This window comes from Sinohyriopsis cumingii, chromosome 19 (genome assembly GCF_028554795.1).
Source record: "Sinohyriopsis cumingii isolate HCF-2022 chromosome 19, ASM2855479v2, whole genome shotgun sequence".
NCBI lineage: Eukaryota > Metazoa > Mollusca > Bivalvia > Unionida > Unionidae > Sinohyriopsis > Sinohyriopsis cumingii.
In genome coordinates this window covers 60,192,768-60,213,861 of record NC_142979.1, presented here as the reverse complement: position 1 = coordinate 60,213,861, position 21,094 = coordinate 60,192,768, and the positions used below count along the sequence as shown (strand labels likewise).

The window sequence follows — 21,094 nt, the reverse complement described above, 5'->3', positions numbered from 1 at the left end:
GTGAACACAGAGAAACAAATTGTGTTTGATTGTACTCAAATGTTTGAATATGTTATCCAGCTGAAAACTGGATCCAACAAAATCAAAACTGAGAGGGAATTAATCAGCTGATTGCTTGAAGGTATCTGCCATTCGCACATGACACGGTGTTAGGTGCAAAATAACCAAGATTTTATTATATCCAGGTCAACTATATGACAGTATCTAGCAAATTCACTTCTTGCTAGCTTGGTTACAAAAAGTATTATTAAAGCAAGTTATTGCTGTATACTATATACTAGCAGACATTAATGCCCATTTGTATTAATTATGACTACAGATGTCAAGTAAATAGAAGCCTGGGTGGTGAATAAACACAACTGGCAGTGAGAAATAAACTCATTGTTTGAACTTACCAACAGGATATCAAAGACAAAGGTTATTTTTGTTACAAAGCAAGCCAACCTCAGAAGCCAACTTTGGATACTTTCAAGCTGATTTTTAAAAAAAAGATATGAATACAAAGGTTATTTTATTACAAAGCAAGCTGACCAGAGAAGTCGACATTGGATTCTTTTAAGCTTGCTGATATTTGTAAAAAAAAAATTGTTACAAAGTTGGCCTGCTTAGGGAAGCTAACTTTGGTACCTTTTCACTGGTATTAACATGAATTTTAAAAATTTGGAGAAAATAAAATCATTTGATGTATTCGTGATTTCCAGAAGAGAAGAAGATGATTTTGCTGACAATATGATCATTAACAGGGATAAAATTAAGTGTAATTTGATCTTATTCCTGGACAGACTGTTGGTAAGATGGGGGTTAAAAGTGTGAGAATTAGCACAGCTGGTGCAAATTTTTAAAAAATCTGACTTTAGTCCTTGCATTTTCTGCTTCAGGAGATGTGTTGCCTCCAAAAATAATTTTTCACAGCATAAGAAAGCTAAAAATATTCATGTACCAAAAGAATGGATTGTACGTTTGCAGGAGAAGGGTTGGGTTGATTTGATGATGCTGCAGTTTTATCAAAAGCACACAATTTTAAATGTTATTAAATCAAATTTCAGTTGGAGTGCATTTTCCAAAGTAATTTTTGAATGAATTAAAGTTGTCCCACAACTTAGGACTAGAAAAAAAAGTGTCCCAGAATATACAGTACACCAAAATAAAGTTACTTTAAAAATTAATTTATGGTATCCCAACAAATATGGTGTCCCAAAATATGTGGTAAATACAGTACATGCTTTGTTTGCCTCAAAATACATTGTATGCTGTATAATGTTTGATCAGGAAGGGAGGAATCATTTCTGTTAAATTTATGGCCAACAAAGGTTTCTTTCTTAATTTTGAATGTTCTTTCCATAATATGTTGGTAATCAAGGACTTAGCATTATAAATCTATGTTGAAGCATTTCACAATTGTGGCTGTATGGTGCCAACTAAAGGTAAAATATGAAAACATAAAAATATATGTTGCAGAATATTTAGGAAGACATCCATTCAGATGAAAATATACATGAAGCACAATAAAAAATTTCAAAAATGTAAAGATGCTAACAAAATATGTTATTGGTGGGTTGCAGTATTTGTATTCATAGTTAAATACACATGATGATTTGCATAGAGGAGAGGATTGGTCATACAACAATAAAAAATTGTTAACAAATAAATTGAAACATTAGAATTGTGATTTTTTTAGTCCTGATGTTTATGTTTTATGTTTTTTCATTGCAGATATGCAAATTATATTGATGTTTTGCTTTTTCAAATAATAGTTTTGCAAATTTAGTATTTTTACTAAAATTCGGAAAGTTCTGAATATATGTATCAAATTTCTTTAAGGAAACATCATTGGTTACAATTCTGAGCTGAATGCTTTGGTATATGATCCACGAAATGAGCCACAATCTCCACCTCCCATTCCTTCGATGCCACCCATAGAGAATCAGATTCCACCAACTGATACCCAGGATCCCTCCCCAGTCCTCATGACCACCCCACGGTAATGTATTGCTACTGTAAAAAAAAGTAATTAATTTTGAAATTCTTGACAGCTGTATATACTTGTTTATATTGTGGGCTTGTCAGTAGTAACATTTGAAACTTCAACAAGATGCAGTCTTTTAAGTCATGGGTGCATTTGCCCATTCACTTGTTTGTCAAAAAAGTCTTGAAATGTATTATTGGCTTGAAATGATGAATTTCATTTTTTGTATTGAAATTCTATACAGTATATCCCTTTGTTTTGCCACTTGGAAGATTGTCTTTTTCATCACTTAGTGGTAAATAATTTCTTTTCACTGTATACATATGTGTGCAGCAAATATCAACAGGAATATAGCTAAAATAATATATTTTAAAAATCTAAATGTTTTAAAAAGTCATAATGTATAAGTTTCTACCATATATCCAGTTCCAACAGCAAACTGCACAGACACAGATCTGCCTTTGCATAATGCACTGGCACATCTGGGTTTTCGCAGTTAGGAGTAATCAGTAGAACACACAACATAGACTTTGATCTGCCAGCACATTATGTGATGGTAGATTAGAGTCTGTGTTGTCTGCAGTTGGAGTCAAATATACATGGTAATTACAGCCACCAATGGAACAGGGAAGAAAGTGGCCCAGATTTGAATTTGTCTCATTTTGAAGGGTAAATGCTGTTTTACATAAAACATCATTTGACAGGGGGCATCCATGTATCAAGGTTTTTCAGATTTATGCAAACAATGATGATCTTCTATCAGATATAGGTGCCATTGCTAAAAGTAACCACCCCTTTAAATGATTTTGTGTTAAGAGATAGAGTTGACCTACCCCCAAACCTCCAAACATTTGCTGTTGACTTGTTCCCCTGACTGCCCACAGACAGCATACTGGTTGGCACATGACTATTGACTTGTTCCCCTGACTGCCCACAGACAGCTTACCAGTTGGCACATGACAATTGACTTGTTCCCCTGACTGCCCACAGACAGCTTACCAGTTGGCACATGACTATTGACTTGTTCCCTTGACTGCTCACAGACAGCTTACCACTTGGCACATGACTAAATTGACTTGTTCCCCTGACTGCCTACAGACAGCTTACCAGTTGGCACATGACAATTGCACTTTTTCTGCAAAACAAGTGGTGATCCAAATTGTCTTGAAGGGGCATCAGATTTTCTTCATCAAAGCCCCCTCTTCTTGCTGTCAGATTTATGTTGGATGAAGTTTTACAGCAAGAGATCAGGATACTTATCAACAAGTGGGCAATTCCACAATCTCAGGGATTCTACTCCATGTTTATGCTTATCATTAAGGCAAGTGTCAGTCTCAGACCTGTCTATCTGAGCCTACTCAATGACTTTCTAGTCCCACAGAGATTCAAGATGGAGATGACATGATCTATTCCAATCGCCATCCATCTTTGAGTTTGCTATCAATCTCAACCCAACTGATATGTACTTTCACAGCCTTATCCATCCATCATCATGGAACTTCTTTGGTTTTTTTACTAAGAGAATATTTACCAGTTTTATCTCCCCCATTTGGTCTAAACATCAACATTAGTCCTTGGGCCTTCACAAAATTAATGAATTGCAATGTTATCCTGTTCCATTTGACCTTATCCACTGCAAAGGTAATGTACTTGGACATCCCCCAGAAACTTATTGTAAGTTTGATTTTTATCAAGGGAATAATGATCTCCTATCTCTTTTGCATCCTCTTGGGTTTTTGATAAATTGGGGGAAAAGTCTGATCTCTGCCCAGCCCATCAGTTTGTATAGGTATAGAATTTCTCACCCATGTTTGGGTTGTCTGAACAGGAATTGACTATGTATAGACACAAGTATCCTTGGTTGGAGAGCCCACCTGTTGCCAGCCTTTGATACTGCCATTGGCCATTGGAGTTCAGATGACATGTGTCTCCACATCAGACATTTTGGAAATGAAGGAAATCATCAAGACCTGTCATTTCTGGAGAGACCATCTCAATGGGAAGGTCATCTTAATCATGTGTACATTCTCAGTGGGCATGCCATACCTCCTTAAAAAGGGCAGTACCAAATCACCCCACCTATGTCGCTGGGTCTGGGAGTTCAGGTGTTGGTGTGCACATCTCACCATTGTCATCCAGATCAAAAATTCTCAGCAGACTCAATGTCTTGGCCAATTCTTAGTCCAGGAAGGGTCAGATTCGTTCCATCCAGGAAGGGTCAGATTCTTTCCAATGGATAAAAACACTAACTCGTAAACAAGGTAAGACTTTGAAATCGAATTCAAGTACACATCTTATTTTCTTCTTACAGTCATGACAAGAGTCAGGTAGGCAAAACTGGCAAGCCTCAGTTATGGATAAAATTAAGCACACAATATTGATTTACATAAACTGTTCACCTTCGTCTCTCCAGTTCTCAGTCCCAAGGCATGGGCTGTGGATGTTCTTTCTATTATTTGGGAAGGGTTGTTGGCCTTTGCCTACCCCCACCCCAAATCTCAGTATTACAAATTATACAAAAGTTGAAGTGCCAGAAGTGAAAAATGATTCAGATTGCCCCTAGCTGCAGAGATAAGTCATGTATTAATGACCTCCTTGACATGGCAATAGAAAGAAAGATTTCCAGATGTTCTTAAACAGCCTTGGACTGAAGTACTTCATGTCTGGACTGATACTTTCTGCATGCTTGGATCTTGTCAGAAGAGCTTCTGCACAGGAAGATCCCAATCAAACCAAATGTTCTCAAACAGCCCTGGAATGATGTACTCCATCCATGTCTGGACTGATACCTTCTTCATGCTTGGATCTTGTCTGATGAGCTTCATGAAGGAAAGATTTAAAACTTTGATTATGGAGAGAAAAGCATGAGCAAGAAGGCCCTCCATTTTGATGGCTTGTTGGAGATAGTGGCATTAATTTAGGCACTGGTACACAGTTAACAACAATATCCCTTTGAGTACCTCAATTCCACAAGTAGTAGGCTTTTTCTTCAGGCTTTTCAAGGAGAAAAAGTTTGCTTCAGTTACTATCAAGGTTTACCACTCCATGATATCCAGTACTTTCCACCATTATGGCATTCTTGGTCAGTATAAAAATCTCTGATTTACAGGGCAACTTTGACCTGCAGCACCCTAAATCTGTCTCTCTCATTTCCAGGTGGATTCTTTCTTGGGTTCTGACATTGCTGAATTCAGTCAAATTTGAGCCCATAGCCAGGATATTGCTGAGGTTCCTATCATGTAAAATATGTTTTCTGACAGCATTATCCAGAGCATGCAGGGTGAGCAAGTTACATGCCCTCTCCAATGACCCACCTTCAGTTTTGATCAGATATTTCATTTGTCCTTATGATACAACCCAGTTTAATTGCAATCAGAACTCATAATATGCCCTCTCAACTGTATTGACACATCCCTAGAAGTGTTGCATAGATATCAGATCCATGCCATCAGCTTTACTTAAAGCGCTTGTTGTTGAACCGCAATATTGCAATTCAAGACATTATCAAATCTGTCCGCTGGCATATTCAGTCCATCTTCTTGAGTTTTTATCTATGAGATTTAGCCTGGTAGAGACATGGTCTAAATCTGGTAGGTCCAGTGTTGGTTGCATTGATGACTACCAGACCCAGTTGATGTCAGTACTACCACATAGTTTGTCCCCTATGCAGCTTTTGCTGGATTCACTCTGAAAATCATAGTATGATTTCATTCATTTCTTCTTTCTGGATACAAACAATGCCTCTATCAGTTGTGATTTACTCAAGTTAGAGAGTGAGTCATCTTTTGCATAGGGAATCCAGTATTCTTTCTTTAAAGGTTACCCAAGGTTTAGGTAGGATTCTCAACATTCCTTCTCCTATTGCCAGTTCTTTGAACATTAATGTGATTGGGAAATATATTTGAAGGAGAAAGCAAATTTGTTATTAAATTAGGTTACTTACTTACCCTATCACATTACCCTGCCATCCTCACTGCAGTGCAAACATCCTTTTCCCAATCTTCAGCTCAGCTTAAAACTAGTGCCACTTAGCAAAAGCAAGGGGAGGTAATGTGTAAGAGTTATTGCCTTTTGTCTATATAAGGGCTGAATTTGGGAGGTAGCAGGCTTATATCCTATTATATCCTATTGTTAATGTGATTGGATAAGTATTCTCCAAGAAACATAATTAACTAGAAATAAATATTTGCTTTCTATTACATTTCAGTGCTTCACCATTAATCACCAAACAAGCCACACCGATGCCTCCATCCCACAAGCCAGACTTAAGGCCTTGGGTGCCTCATAACCCAGAGGCGGCCAAGAGTAATCCTAAACCTACTGGGCTGAAGGATGCACTGGATCTGTACATAGATGCTGTCCGATTCATTCCAGACAATGCCTCTGTCATTAAGGTACAGGTTGAGAGTGCTGTTTGTTCCCATGTTCACAAACATGGATCAGCTCACCTGTACACAAGTAGAAAATGTGGGTTCTTTTAAAATTGAGCAAGCATAGTATTAGTCTGAAATTATTATTTGATAATGCAAACAAACATCAGTTACTTAGTATTGTCTTCAAGGTAAAATGTCTTTTTTATTTTATTAAACAAATTATGAGTGTATTTACTAGTTGAGTGTTGTTCTGATTATTGATTATAATCGATCATCAGTTGGTTGAGCAGACCAATAAGATAATCAGTTGTGAGACTCATAATCGAGTGTAAAGGAAGACTACTTTTTAGTTGCATGCAAAATGTGAAGGTTAGTAAAACTCCTATGTAAATGGTAAGCTAAATGGGCTTCCAATTGACTAAAGTTGATCTGAATTATTTATTCCCTTCACAACATACAAATATAAAACCATACCACATTTCGTAGGTACAAACTTTCATAATTAGGAACAAATAGTTATAATTACACAATTAAGCTGTTAAATTGCTGAATTAATAAATTTAAACACATTGTGATGATTTCCTTCAGTTTAAATGTAAAATCCTTTGCAGTATTAATTTGTAAATAATGACAAACAAGAAAACCACATCCTTCTATACTTTAAATTATAGACACATTATATATGAGTTAAAGGATTTGGGGAATTGCAATGGTATTTCAGTTACATAAAAATGATCAGTCATAAAATGTTGCTTTCATTTGACAAAGTTGTAAAACAAAAATAACACAACACAGTAGAAACAAATGTTATGGTTTTATCAGGTTAAAGTTTACATGCCTTTCAAAGAGATTACTCCTGTACATTTATTAACATTTTGAACTGTTGAGTAAAGGTTTAACTGTATAAGAAACAAACAAAAATTATAATTTGCTCTTAGTAACTGATTATAATGGATTATCAGTTGGTGAAGTAGAACCGATTATCGATTATGAATTTCTGACCAAGTCTCATCACTAGTATTGACCCCAGACTCTTATTTGAGGACAGTACATAAGTTTGGGCTTTTGTTGAGTTGCTGTGAACTATAACACTGTCCGACTGTTAAGCAGAGGCCAATGTCATTATTTCACAGGTAGGGGGACTTGAGTGGCCGAGTGGTCTAAAGCACCCTCCGTTACAGATCACTGCCATTTCAGTCTTGGTTTCAGCCTATTTGGGTATGTGAGAAAGCTTGCCAATAGCTTCTTGTGGGTCGGTGTTCTTTCCGGGGTTTTCCCGGGTTCTTCCTCCACCATTGATACTGGCCGCCATGTATAGCCTATTGTTTGCTGAAAAATGGCTTTAAACACTACAACAACAACAACGGCAACATTTCACAGGTCTGTAAAACACCGTATTTATTGAAACAAAAGCCCATAAATATTATGTTACTTTCATTAAGATCTAAAAATATCCCCACATGAACACAATACATTGTGTAGATCCCAGTGCATTGTATCGCTGATGAGTGCATGTAACCTTTTTAGCCAATCAGAATTCAGAATAATTTTTCAAAATTAATATAATTTATCATGAACACCTGGATTTGCATGGATAATGTCATTCTCTGATAATGCTTTTCTTCATGGTTGTTGAAATATTACATGTGGAAGACCATTCCTGTGCCCAACTTGCCCTAGAAAAGTCATTGTTGAGCTTGTAATCTTTCATGTAACTATCCCACTATTTGCATAGTAACAAAAAACAAAAAATTTTAATTTTGAGATGGTTTGCCGTGCAACTTTTGTAGGAAAATTAATATTTGATTATGAGTACATGCAAACATGAATTTGGTTTTGAGAAGCCTTATTAGAATCATCATCTAGTCTCTGAGGGACAAGATAATTAGTCTCTCATCAACAGGGGGACGATGATGTTCCAAACCTCATGTTGTTAGTTCTTGTAGGTTACAGGGAGGCTGCTGCGTACAGGTCAGATAGGAAACATAGAGGACATACTGGCCATTCCTGAACTAAATGGCTCGGCCCGGTCACCTATCTTCAGGTATCGTCTGGAGGTCAGCACACAAAACAAGGAAGCAGATCAAGGTTTTTTGGCCTTCATCCGGGTCTACACAGCTGACATCACCATTGAAACCATCGGAGTTATTGGCAGCTGCCTCATCCCTCTGTTTGAGAATAAGGTACTCTTATGTAGTTTCATTGCTAGATAGATATTGTACAAATACCAAGCTTTTAGCTCACCTGAATATAAGGCCAAGTGAACATGAGGTCTCGACCTGTGTACATCTTGAGTCATCCATGAGGTGTCCCTGTATTGTGAGTTATCCATTCTTTAACAGTTTACTTGTTACCAACCTTGATTCCTGGTTCATATGGAATCAGGCTTGGAATATGTGCTTACATCATCAAGTGTTTAACTTTTTTCAGTAATAAGTAATCAGTGCAGGCATATAAGATAATTTTGCATGTGATTGAGCTAATTACCACTGTGAAAGCATTAATTTGATCAAAATTCCATCAACATTGGAATATGGGCTTATATCATCAAGATCTAGGGCAGTTTTCAAAGCATCAACACATATTAATGAGGTGATTTTGCATCAGATTGGCTGTATTTGTTAACACTCATTAATCCATAGTTTTTTATCTTGGGGTTATTTTCTTAAAAATCATGGATGATAGACATGCAAGAGATTACATATTATTCCTTGATCTTCAGAAACAATTTTGATCAGAATATATTAAAATAGATAAACTCAACAATATATACATTTTGGAAGTTTATGTTGGATGAGTTTTGACACTACTGCATGAGCTCACTTAGTGAAATGGACAAATGTCAAGTTATGTGAATGATATCAGGCCTAATTAGCCTCTTTTTTAAAGTTTAAACGGGAAAATTATATTTTACCAAATTGGCTTTATTCATCTTGAACAAACTCTGTTGTACATTTTTCTTTTGCACATTACAAACAAAACAGCTATTTCCGATAAGAAAAAGAGTGTAATGTTTAAGGACAGAGGTTAATAGATAAAACAATATTATCAGCTTTTATGTATTGTGCTATGTTGAAAATAAAGATAGATTAATGTAGAAAAAAAATATTGTAAAGAAAACCATGATTCAGGCTGGACACGTCTTTTGATTAAAGAAGATTGTGTAACACATGGAGGGGCAGATTGTTGGGGGGAGATGGAGCTTGTGTGCACCCTCTCCTCAAAATGGGTGTGAAAAAAGCCAAAACGTTTTCTAGAGTAATTATCTTTACAGTTAGATAGTTAAAATACTGGCTAGGAAATGCTCTTTTGATCCACCCCTTTGATGAATGATATCATGGAGGAATATTGGGTAGATAATTAAATCATGAAATTTGACTGAGAATTTGAAATTAATGCTAGATTTTAATCAGATATATTTACAGGTGGTTTTCAAAATTCCAGATTACAAATTATTGGTTCATTTAAGAAACTTACCTTTTTAAATGATAAAAATTAGTGAATTGTTCAAGTAGTCAAAAATCAACGTGACTTAATTTGTTTGTGGTCTACAGTAAGTGATGTTACTATTATAGAAACTGCGAGTTGGTGGTCACCAGTATCCATTGAGAAGTGGTGTTCCAGACCTAAAGCAGGGGATTGCTAATATACGCCACACAGATCTTGACCATGCCCCTTTGGTACCTGGAGCCTCAATACTTGTCAGAATCCTGCCACATTCCCAGGTAACCAAAACACAAAGAATCAAAAATATACATCATAACCACAGAATGCCAATGCAGGAATTTCATGTTTCCACTACAAAAATTGGCAGTACAGTGTAACATATTTACTTTTATGCCCCACCATGAATGTGGAGTACATAAAGTTACCCTTTATTCTGTCTGTCTGTCAGCTGGATTCAGTTTTGTAACCAGATTCTCGAGCACTGTGTTGGGGCATTGTTGTTCCATGCACATATTTGTAGTTTAGCCTAATTAATTATTAGAACTGAGAATGGAGAAAGATAGAGAGCAGAACTCACATTGACTTCTTTTGTTCTGAAAGCTTCAAAAACCTTTCCCAAGTGCCTGTGATTTTAATTAAAATAAATTTTCCCAGTCCACAATTTAGCCTCAGTGAAACATGATGCTTGAAACATGTCTGCAGATTAGGTTTTCTCACTTCCTGTTGTCATTACCCTCATCGGATGGTCCATTATAATTCACTGCTAATTTTTCTAACTAATGCTCTAGTAAAAACACAACTTCCCATTGTCATCAAGGCATCACACTCCCTAACTAATTAATCACACTACTCTCTTCTTTGAAAAACCGTTGTCCCTCTTGTTACTGTTATACTACATTTAGTTATTCAATATAATTGAAAACAAATTTATTGTCTTGGCATGGTTTGGTTACATTTATTTGCTTTCTTTTAACTTTAATTATAAAGCAGATGAAAAAATAAAAATGAAATATGAGAAAAGCAGAAGATCTGATATCAATCTAAATGATATTAATCATATTTACGAATGAAATATTGTTTTCAACCAAATAGTTTGGAGATAAGTTACTTATCAACAGCCATTTTAAGAATTTAAATCCTTTAACAAAATAGAATCACCTAATTCATCTGGATACATTCAAGGTTGAAATCTCGGCATTGTGCATCATACCCACTTTTCATGCCTGTAATCTGTAACTTCTGGAATATCAATCTAACTACCTGAATCACTTTCATCATTAGAAATACTACCAAGAGTTTCATATTTTGTAACAATTAACCAGTTTGTAGAGTTGCCATAGTAGTCTGTTTTAGTCTGATATAATCACCCTTTGTGTTGGAGATTTCTCAGTGTGCTATGTGATGACACCAGCAAATTTTATAATGGGACCATTTTGATTTGATTGTAATTTTGAGCTAATCCCGCTTTTCCATTTTGGGTCAAATAACCTCACAGCATCCCCAGTATTACATGTTCTGAGTTTGTCTGGTAATCAAAGCACCATTTCTGCTTGTTGCTTGAAGTTTTAATGTTTTCTTTAGCTAACTCATGTACATGAACCAGGTAAGTCATTCATTTTGTGACCGCTCCAGAGGTCTAGTGGTTAGAGTGTCTGCCTTGGATGTGGGAGGTTGTGGGTTCAGTCTCCGGCCAAGTCATACCAAAGACTTACAAAAATGGTACTAACGGCTGCCTTGCTTGGTACTCAGCATTAAGAGGTTAGTGTTAGGACTGGTCGGCCTGGTGTCAGGATAATGTGACTGGGTGGGACATTATGATACACGTCTGCAACATGATACCCCAGTGCTAGGCATCACTATAAATTGCCACATGCAGACATTATAGCAATATGACTGAAAAATTGTTAAAGCTGCGTTTAAAATCCAAATCACACACACACACACACACAGTCATTCGTTTCAGCAAAGAAACCATAAAAAAATCCAACCTCCAAAGACATTTCCTTGAGAGCTCCATACATTAAATCAAAAGATAATATTCCTTTATGGAGTATCATTTCTTTTGGTGATAATTTTGTTGAGACTACAGTATACCATGAGTGCCAGAGGAAATATGTCATTCCACTTTTCTGATCTTTGGATACTATAGTAGATAGAATATTCTTTATAGTCTGACTGAAATTGTTCTGTTGTTATAGGGTTTAACACCATTATTCAGCACAAGATAGGCTATCCATGGTGGCCAGTATAACTGGTGGAGGAAGAACCCTAGAAAACCCCAAGAAGAACCACCGACCCACAAGAAGCTACTGGCAAACTTTCTCACGTACCAAAGTTAGCCAAGCCTAAGACTCAAACCCACACAGACAGAGGTGAAATGGCAGTGATCTGGAACAGTGAGCACTTTAGACCACCCATCCACTCAGGGCCCCACTGAAATTGTTCAATCATTCCAAATGATTATGGGTAAAGAGCCATAGTCCAAGTTGTATCTATCCCTGGAGTGTTACACAGTTACCAGAAGAAAATTAACTCAGAAGTATATCCATGATCTGTATGAATCTGCTTTAAGTTGAACATTGAACTGAACAATGAACTGATCTACTAGAACTTATGCTACAGTGTCTGCAACCTGATCTAGCATAAAAAAGGCTTCTATCCATTTAATTTCATGAAAGACTTGAACATAATTATTTCCACAAGTGACACAGGAAAGGGTCATAAAATGTCTGAAGTGATTCATTGCATAAGTGTCCCAATGTTATACATTTGCATAGGAGTTATATAAAATGTATGGTCTCTTTCATGCAGAAAACTGATCACAACTTCAACACCAATCTGTAACATTTCCTCCAACACTGGGCAAGCAGAACTGCCCCAATACTCTAGATAGAGTCTTGTTCATTCCAATGTGACCAGGAGTAATGGCATCATGAAAGTTTGCAAGAACATCCTTCTGTAATACTGCTGAGACCACTTGCTGTCAGGAAATGCATCTTCCAGGCTCATTTTCCAATCTACAGTATAAAACACCATCCTTGGTTCCAGCCTGTCCAACAGACTCCATTGTACAGTACAAAACACCATCTTGAAGTTCCAGCCTGTCCCACAGACTCTATAATACCTTAACTGCTGTAATCTCCATTGAGATTTCATTCCATCATGAGCTCTGCTCAGCTTTATAATGCAGCTGTTATGTATCCAGTGTCTCAGTCCTCTCCCAGAGCTTTGTTCAGTTGGTCCTGTCAAAATTCCTACAAATCCATGAGGACTGTCTCCTATGCTTTTTGCTGGAGTTATGGAACATATTCCCAGTCTTTGTCAACATTTTTGCAATGTGAACAGTCCACATGCCCACATGACTAGCTGTTAATACTTTGTGTTTCATATGACCAAGTTAGACAATTTTAAAATAATATATCATAATAGTTTCCAAGCAAACACAAGTTGGCTTTGGGTGTCCTTGAATTTAGTCAGCCATCTTAATGAGCTGTGGTCAGTACAAATGAAGAATTTCCTACTGTACAAGAAGCAGTGAATGTGCTTGATTGTGCTGATGGCCACAAAACACTATACAGGTATCCCCTGACTTATACTCAGATTTTGCTTTAATGTTGATTTCATGTGAATTCTTTTTTTAAATTTTTTTTTTATATGTGAAGACTAAAGAATAGTGAAATTATTTGTCTGAAACAAAACAATTAGGATTTGTAAATGGTTAAAATAAATGGCATTAAAGTTGATTGAATTATGTATTGTTCAATGAAAATTAAAGGCGGTGAATCTCAAGTGTACAATTTTGAGTTACAAGACTACTTTTGGTAAATTTTATGTAACTGTTGTGTAAGTAGATTTTAGATTGCCCTCCTCTGTGCTTTAACATCTGGCTGTAAGAAGCTATAACCTTTTGTCCACCTTCAATCTGGGAGTGTACTGGCCTGGTTGAAAAATTTAATTTCATCAGTGATCAAAATGAAGATAACACCAGGATCAGGATAATCCAGAAAAGGGCTTCTTTCATGCATCATTAAATTTCTCTGTCAATATCATCATTGATCATGCTGTCACAGCAAATCCTGGAATACAGTTTTAGTGTATGAACACAGGCTTATGAAGATTCTAACCTGCTTGAAGTTAAAAGGTGTAGACCAGCCTTGCATGGCTTTGATCATAAATTATCTGGATCCATTTGGACTGTTTTGAGACACTGTGTGCCCTAATTAAGAAAAACTACTCTGGAACAAATGACTCATTTTCAAGCCATAAGCTAGCAGTCTCACAACTTTTTGTAAATGCTGAAAAAAAAAAATCATAATCTTGAAAATGTTACATTTTTATTATGTAGCCCAGTGTTGAAGCTGTTGGACCACCCTGATGTAGATAGATGAGACATCTTTTCAGTCAGAGCCCATTTATGAATCCGCCCATCAAATGTTCAAAACTAACAAGAGAGTCCCCAAATTCTTTGAACTGGTAGGGGCTGTAGTCTGTGACAAATACTGTCTTATCTCAGTTCCTGTGGTTTAAGGCCACCTGTCTATACCCACTTTCTTAGTCCAGCATGCAAACAAGTCCAGAGCATCCAGTTTGTCATCATTCACCAGATATGTATATTTAATTTGTATTATTTATTTTGTTTTTTTCTCCATCGTGTGTTATATTTGATTGTATTTTTGACTTGACCTTGTCCAAAATCAAGTTCACCATGATCCAGACTTGAGAGACTGATGATGTTTTTATTTTGTAAACAAATAAGATATAGCTAATATTTTTTGTATGAGTGTGTGTTAAATATTAGGATCATTATCAATAGAAGTAAACATATTTATTAGGGTCTATGTCATGGTTATTGGAATTCCCCCATAAAAGTACATAGCTTTCCTTATGTATACCACATACTGTATTTATAGATTACTGCATTTGTATGGGAAAATATGAATGAGTATTTTGGATGGAAATGCTGCACAACCTTGGGAGTGCAGTATATCCGTCTGACAAAACGAGTTCATATTTTCCCATACAAATGCAGTAACTTTTTTATGATGTGCTCATTTTCTTATTTTTAATTATATAAACAAAAATGCACTACAAGAAACAAAGTAACTGAATGTATGCTGTATTCCAAACTAAGTACACAAGCCCAGATTCATCATTACACAACAACATTATTAATAGCTCCGCCCAGATAAATTCGAACTTAGTCATGCACTAGACATAACTTTTGAAAGAAAATGGCATTTTGGTCTACTAAAAATTGAAATTTGAATTCATATTGTGATTGAATTCTCATTGCAACAACTTTTCCATTTAATCTGGAATAAATACATTTTGGTATTTTTGTTGATTCTATGAAATTTCATGATTATGGACTGGATTTATATGTGAAAATTCTAAATGAAGTACATTGGATTTTAGCAGCATGTTGATATCTGTGTGTTTCTGTTCTGTCATTGAATGTTTGAAATCATAATGTGGGAAAAATATGAAATCTTTCAACTGAATTATCAAAAAGACGCTATGGAATATAATGTTTATTTCATTTTGAGTGCAGTAAGGAGGATGTAATTGCACTTGGAATATAGTTGAAATTACAGTACAATTTCGAAGTGTGTAATGAAGCTTGAGAACCCATGACATGGATCACGTAATTCAGATTTGCAGAACTAAGAAAGTACATTTTGAGGAAATTCAGGATGTAAAACTAAGTATATTTTTTGCCATCCTTATTACCAGCTAAAGAAGACAGTTTATGCCTTGTCACTTGCATGTTATTTGTAAGGACATTGTCTGGCATCTATTGCTAGCCTAAATCCAAAATATTGTATCAAAAAAGTTAATGCAGAATGTGGCAAAGCAGCTCATATGTGGCAGTCCACAAAACATCTGCTAAATTAGTCCATTCATTTAGTTTACTTCATCCACAGACAAATAAGATAAATCAAAATAGAAAGTAGTTCCTTTATTCACGTGAGTTTAATATGAAGTGTGCACGAGTGTAATATCATAATATATTGCATGATTCTGACAATGTAAAGTTAACAGAGAAAAAAATGAGCATATAATTATTTAATTTTAGTAACATAATCTTCTAGGATGGAAATTTCCATTAAATAATATTTTTTTGTAGAAAATGCTGATTGTGACTTAGGTCAAGTAGAGGATTTTATAGTCTTGTTTGCTGGAAGAATGATTTGTTTCTACAATAACATCTGTAGTAGAAATCAGTCTTATTGTGTTCAGTATTTCATTTGGCTGGAATTATTTATTCAAAATCTTATTCTCTGGAATTATAAAGTGTTCAATAATATTATTGAACAGAGACATTATTTAGAATTATAATGAGATCAAACAAAGATATAATGGATTATATTATTTTGATTTATCAGAAGACTGTTGGCGTATCATCACACTTCAGACCATTGTTACATTAGTACATTCAAGACTACAGGCACATCAACACCTTCGGCATTGTTTTATTTAAAAAATGCAACTAAAGTTTATTCAGAACTTTATTCATTAAGACTGGTGATAGAACTTTTGGACTATTTTGGGATTTAATTCATGTTACTTTAAGTTCTTTTAAAAATTTTCTCTTTGTTTTCTAAGGAAATAAAGTATTTGTTGAATTTTACAAAACTTGTTGGTTTTTGCTCCTTTCTGTTACTTTGTTTAAGACCATAGTGTCATAATACAAATACGATATTGGTGAATGGGTGTTACATGCTCGATGTTAATCATATGTTTCACTGTGTCTGTTTTCACCAAGTCTTCCATATAATGGAAAGCAAATTAATAGACTTACCTCACTGGATGCTCTGATGACTATTCATACAAGACTGAAAGATGCCGCAGTATCACATTATCCTGAGAATATGGGTACATTATGATTTTTTAAGTAACCATCATATCCTCACACATCGCTGCTTCATATTCTCATAAACCTTCACTGATTTTTCTGACAGATTGAGCACCCAAATAGAGATACAGTCATTCTCCAAGTTAACCACTGAATTTTCTATCCGTAACTGATTCCTCTTGGTGAATTTTTCAGTTGGTACCAATATTGCATGAGAGGGCACATTTTAGATTTGATTCTGTCCACTCCAGAAGGTATGATAGATGTGTTTGTTTTTACTACAACATAACAGCACTTGATGTTATTCATTTTTCACATTGGCACATTCCACTGCTTGACTATTCATTTTAAATTTATTAGTCCTAGCATTGTTACATTCGTGTCTTTTGGAGAAAGTCAGACACAAGTATTCATTCAATGTCTTTGTCAATTTCCCATTGCTTGAAAATAGAGGAGGTTCAAGGTCCAGGACATAAAGTTTTTTGGTTGGGCCCTAGAGTTAAATATGTCATAAGTCTGTCAGACCTCCCACTCTTTCAAAAACTGGAAATTAAAAGTATTCCTCTGCAGTCTCATAATTGTTTCTTAAACAAAGTGTAAAATGTCAACAAATATATATGCAAAATTACATACAAGCAAAGTTACTGTGTTTGCTGTTTACATGACATTCAGACTGGAAAAACATGTGTGAGCCAGTGTTATTGTACCTCTGTATTTCAGTATCCTTCAACATAAGTATCCAAGTTCCAAGACCTAAAGTCTAATCTCATTCAAAGGGACTTCATCATATTACTTGGAAAGATACAATTCCAAAGTTCTCTGCTTGAAGCCTCGTTCAAGAAGATTTGAGATGTCTGATGCAATGGCTGGCTAAAAAAATGTGTTCATGTATAGTGCCTGACTGATCCTATACCACAAGGTAAAATCAGCCACTGACTACAACACTAAAATGTGAACCAACCTGCAACATGTGGTTCTGCTACAATGAATATAACAGACAATCAAAACGAGGCACGAGTTTATTTAACTTTGACTTCTCATCCATCGGCAAATCCAAAAGCTGCAGAAACCCAAAAATGAAGAAAATGGGCCCTCAGCACAAAATATCAAGACAAACAAGGATGCAAAGTATGACGAACACCATGTTCAAACATTTAAAGAACACTGGAAAACAAGTTGGCCATGGGTCAAATACAATCAGGATACAGAAAAAAAATGTTGTGAAACAGCAATGTGGAACACCAAACTTTTAGGTCAACACTATTCAGGTGCATGCAATAAACAAAGAACATTTGGCATGTGCAAGACAGCAACTGGCAAAATCTAGTGATGAAGATTGTAATGCATGCAATAAACAAAGAACATTTGGCATGTGCAAGACAGCAACTGGCAAAATCTAGTGATGAAGATTGTAATGCATGCAATAAACAAAAAACATTTGGCATGTGCAAGATAGCAACTGGCAAAATCTAGTGATGAAGATTGTAATTTTGCTGTAGCAGATGTCCTGATCATTAAAGCCATGATTAAACTGGACAAAGAGCAAAGAGAACATATGTCATACCTATTCAATACTGCCTATTGTGTTGTAAAAGCAGGAAAACCATTTTCTGATTTTGAACTTTTTGTGCTGTGCAGAAAAAAATGGCATCAATTTAGGTGGAAATTATATAAATTCATGTGGCTGTATTGCAAACTCCCTTCTGAATCCAATCAAACATGAAATAAGTAGTGCAAATTCCATCAGCATTTTGAGTGATGGATCAGCAGACAGTGCTGTCGTTAACGAGAAATTGTATATATACACGTTATCTGTCACCACTGAGAAAATACCCCTTACAAGATTAGTTGGAATTGAGCCCTTACTTCAGAAAATGCAGAAGGAATATTTGCTTGAATAAAAAATGCTCTGTCAATGGATGACATTGAGTTTGAAAGCCTAAAACCTAACACAGAACTTCAGTCTGTAACAAAGCCATCTCTATCATGTGCCAATTTTGATGGTGCCTCAGTCAGTCTAGGAAACAAGTCTGGTGTTATAACTACGATAATATTTGTTATTAGTTCTACATAGGATTGCAGTGTGTTGCCCATAAACTTGAACTAGCTGTTTATGATGGAAACACATCAATGTCATGCATAAGGAACTCTGAAGATACAATAAAAGAGGTGTTTGGCTTTACCATTTCTCTCCAAAGTGGAGGAGGGTGCTTAGTGAAATTGTCTCATGAGCAGGAATGTGCACATTTCTCATCAATTCATCAAAACATCACATTTCCTAACTATTGTATTTTCCAGCCTACCTGGAGTATAATTAAATACTTTTTCACCAGGAAATCTGGGCTGCGTCTTTTACTCTTTAGCTCTTTAACCGCTGGTGTATTTTTTTTTGTTTTTGCCTGAAATGCGAGTAGGAAACACATTTTGGGGATTATTTCTTAATACATCCTAATACATCAACTTCCAAGAGATTTCCCATTAACCTAATGCCTAGTTGTGTTAGAAACACTGTTTTTCATTGGCTAGTTTGCTCATGCTTGAGCAGAATAGTAAAAGGTGGAGTTGTTTTTTTTGTTGGTTTTTTCTGCTTAACAGACCCATCATTTTGTATTGAGACCACTCTTAATTCCAAATGCCCATCTATTCTACTTTTTGCAAATGTCTGTGTGCAGTGGAGACTGGTCTGCCTTAGATGTGAGGCCAAAATGTCTAAAATCTGGACACAAAATCTGATTCCGACCACGGGCGAATTTTGGGTGGAACAAATCGGGTCCAAACACATAGGTTTTTTCCTCTGTATTTGGTAGTGCAACTAAAATGTCCAGATTATTTGGTATCATGGTAGAGCTACATCTGTCTACATTTCTAAAATACCACCCACTTTAGTATATTATACATGACCTTGATGCTACAGAGCTCGGCATTCAGCTAGTACTTCCTGCTGCGTAAATGTAGCACCAGGGGTTAATGAGTTAATTGACCTATATATCATGTCATTAAAATTGCTTTATCATATATCATGTAATTTTTCTTATGTAAAAAATAAATATTTTCCAAAGTATGAAAAATTATGTGTAAAAAAAATAATCATCTTGGATGAAGAAATCATATATGTTAAAATGTTGGACATGAAAATGAGAAGGATTTTTAAATATTTACATGATCGTCAGTATCAATTTCACGAGCATCAGATGCGATTGTGTTAAAGTAACATGTACTAGTAATATAATATTTGTTGTTTAAATATGAATACATATATGTGTATCGGAATAAACAAATTAGAAAATGAATAGCCATCACAAAGACATAGGTATCAGATGTTTCTTCTGGAACTTTGTGGTCAAAATAAAATATGCCCCAATATGAGAGAGACAGAGGGGGAGGGAGTGCATGGTTTCAGAATGATTCAAATTGGTATTGTTCACTTACCTTACAGTTGTGGTATTACTCATGTACAAGAGCAGTATTATATTCCATTATCAATCGATACTTCTAAATAAACAATTCCTTCTAGTGTTAATTACAGTATCCATTGTCCAAGAACCATATGGTTTTGCTCTGTTATTTATATGCTAATTAAATATGCTACAGCTTTGGCTAGGTCATTCCAGCTGACACTTGTCTGAGATCAAGATTCCATAGACAGTTCAGATTAGTGAGGCTACCAATAGGGAAATGAGGCTACCCATAGGGTATTGTAAATACAGTACTGTGTAATGACAGAAAAATTTACCAGTGCTTACTCATGTTTCTCAACCAGTGACAACTTTTGTTCTCACCAACAGAAGTATCAGAGCCATTCAAAATAACAAAATAACCTGAGCAAGGAGCAAACCAAATACTGCCTAACTACAACAAGTGTGCATGCACTGCAGAGACAGTAACACAGCATGCTAAATGGTCATTCTCGGGCTTTAACCTAAATGAAGTTTTTATGGATATAATATTGTGAATTTTTAATTATAAAGTATATATCTTTGAAACTGAAGGAGAATGGTATGTATCTTTATGGTTTCCATTTTCTATGCTGTTACTGTTTTTGCTCTTTGAGAAGATCTTTAGCTAAACTAAACCGGGGCAGTAAGGTACAAAATAGCATGTAGAAGGCCTAAAATTTCTCTTTCTCATATCAGGGTATATTTTATTTTGATCATGAGGTGCAATGAAATAAATGTGATGTAATACATATGCCTCACTCAAAACAAAACTGGAGAAAGTATGTTAGCATCTGTGATGCAATTTCGCAATTGCTGGTAATCTAGAATAACATACAGTGATATATTTAATATTTGCATGTGTGTGTGTGTGTGTATGTGTGTGTGTGATTTAGAATTTTAATGTAGCTTTAAGTTTTAGTCATATTGCAATGATGTCTGCAGTGTGGCAGCTTATAGTGATGTCTAGCACTGGGGCATCATGCTGCAGACATATAGCATCATGTCCCACCCAGTC

General features: G+C 35.6%; 1 protein-coding gene across 3 annotated transcripts in view; it reads left to right on the top strand.

Annotated features, from left to right (window-relative positions):
* LOC149775796 (uncharacterized) overlaps window positions 1–21,094 on the top strand; it is a 145,282-nt gene that overhangs the window by 69,317 nt on the left and 54,871 nt on the right. For all 3 annotated transcript variants that reach the window (XM_089944046.1, XM_089944044.1, XM_089944045.1), the window contains exons 16-19: window positions 1,822–1,981; window positions 6,174–6,360; window positions 8,286–8,522; window positions 9,915–10,064. In XM_089944046.1, the coding sequence (XP_089800172.1) occupies window positions 1,822–1,981; window positions 6,174–6,360; window positions 8,286–8,522; window positions 9,915–10,064 (734 nt within the window). The remainder of the gene's footprint in view (window positions 1–1,821; window positions 1,982–6,173; window positions 6,361–8,285; window positions 8,523–9,914; window positions 10,065–21,094) is intronic.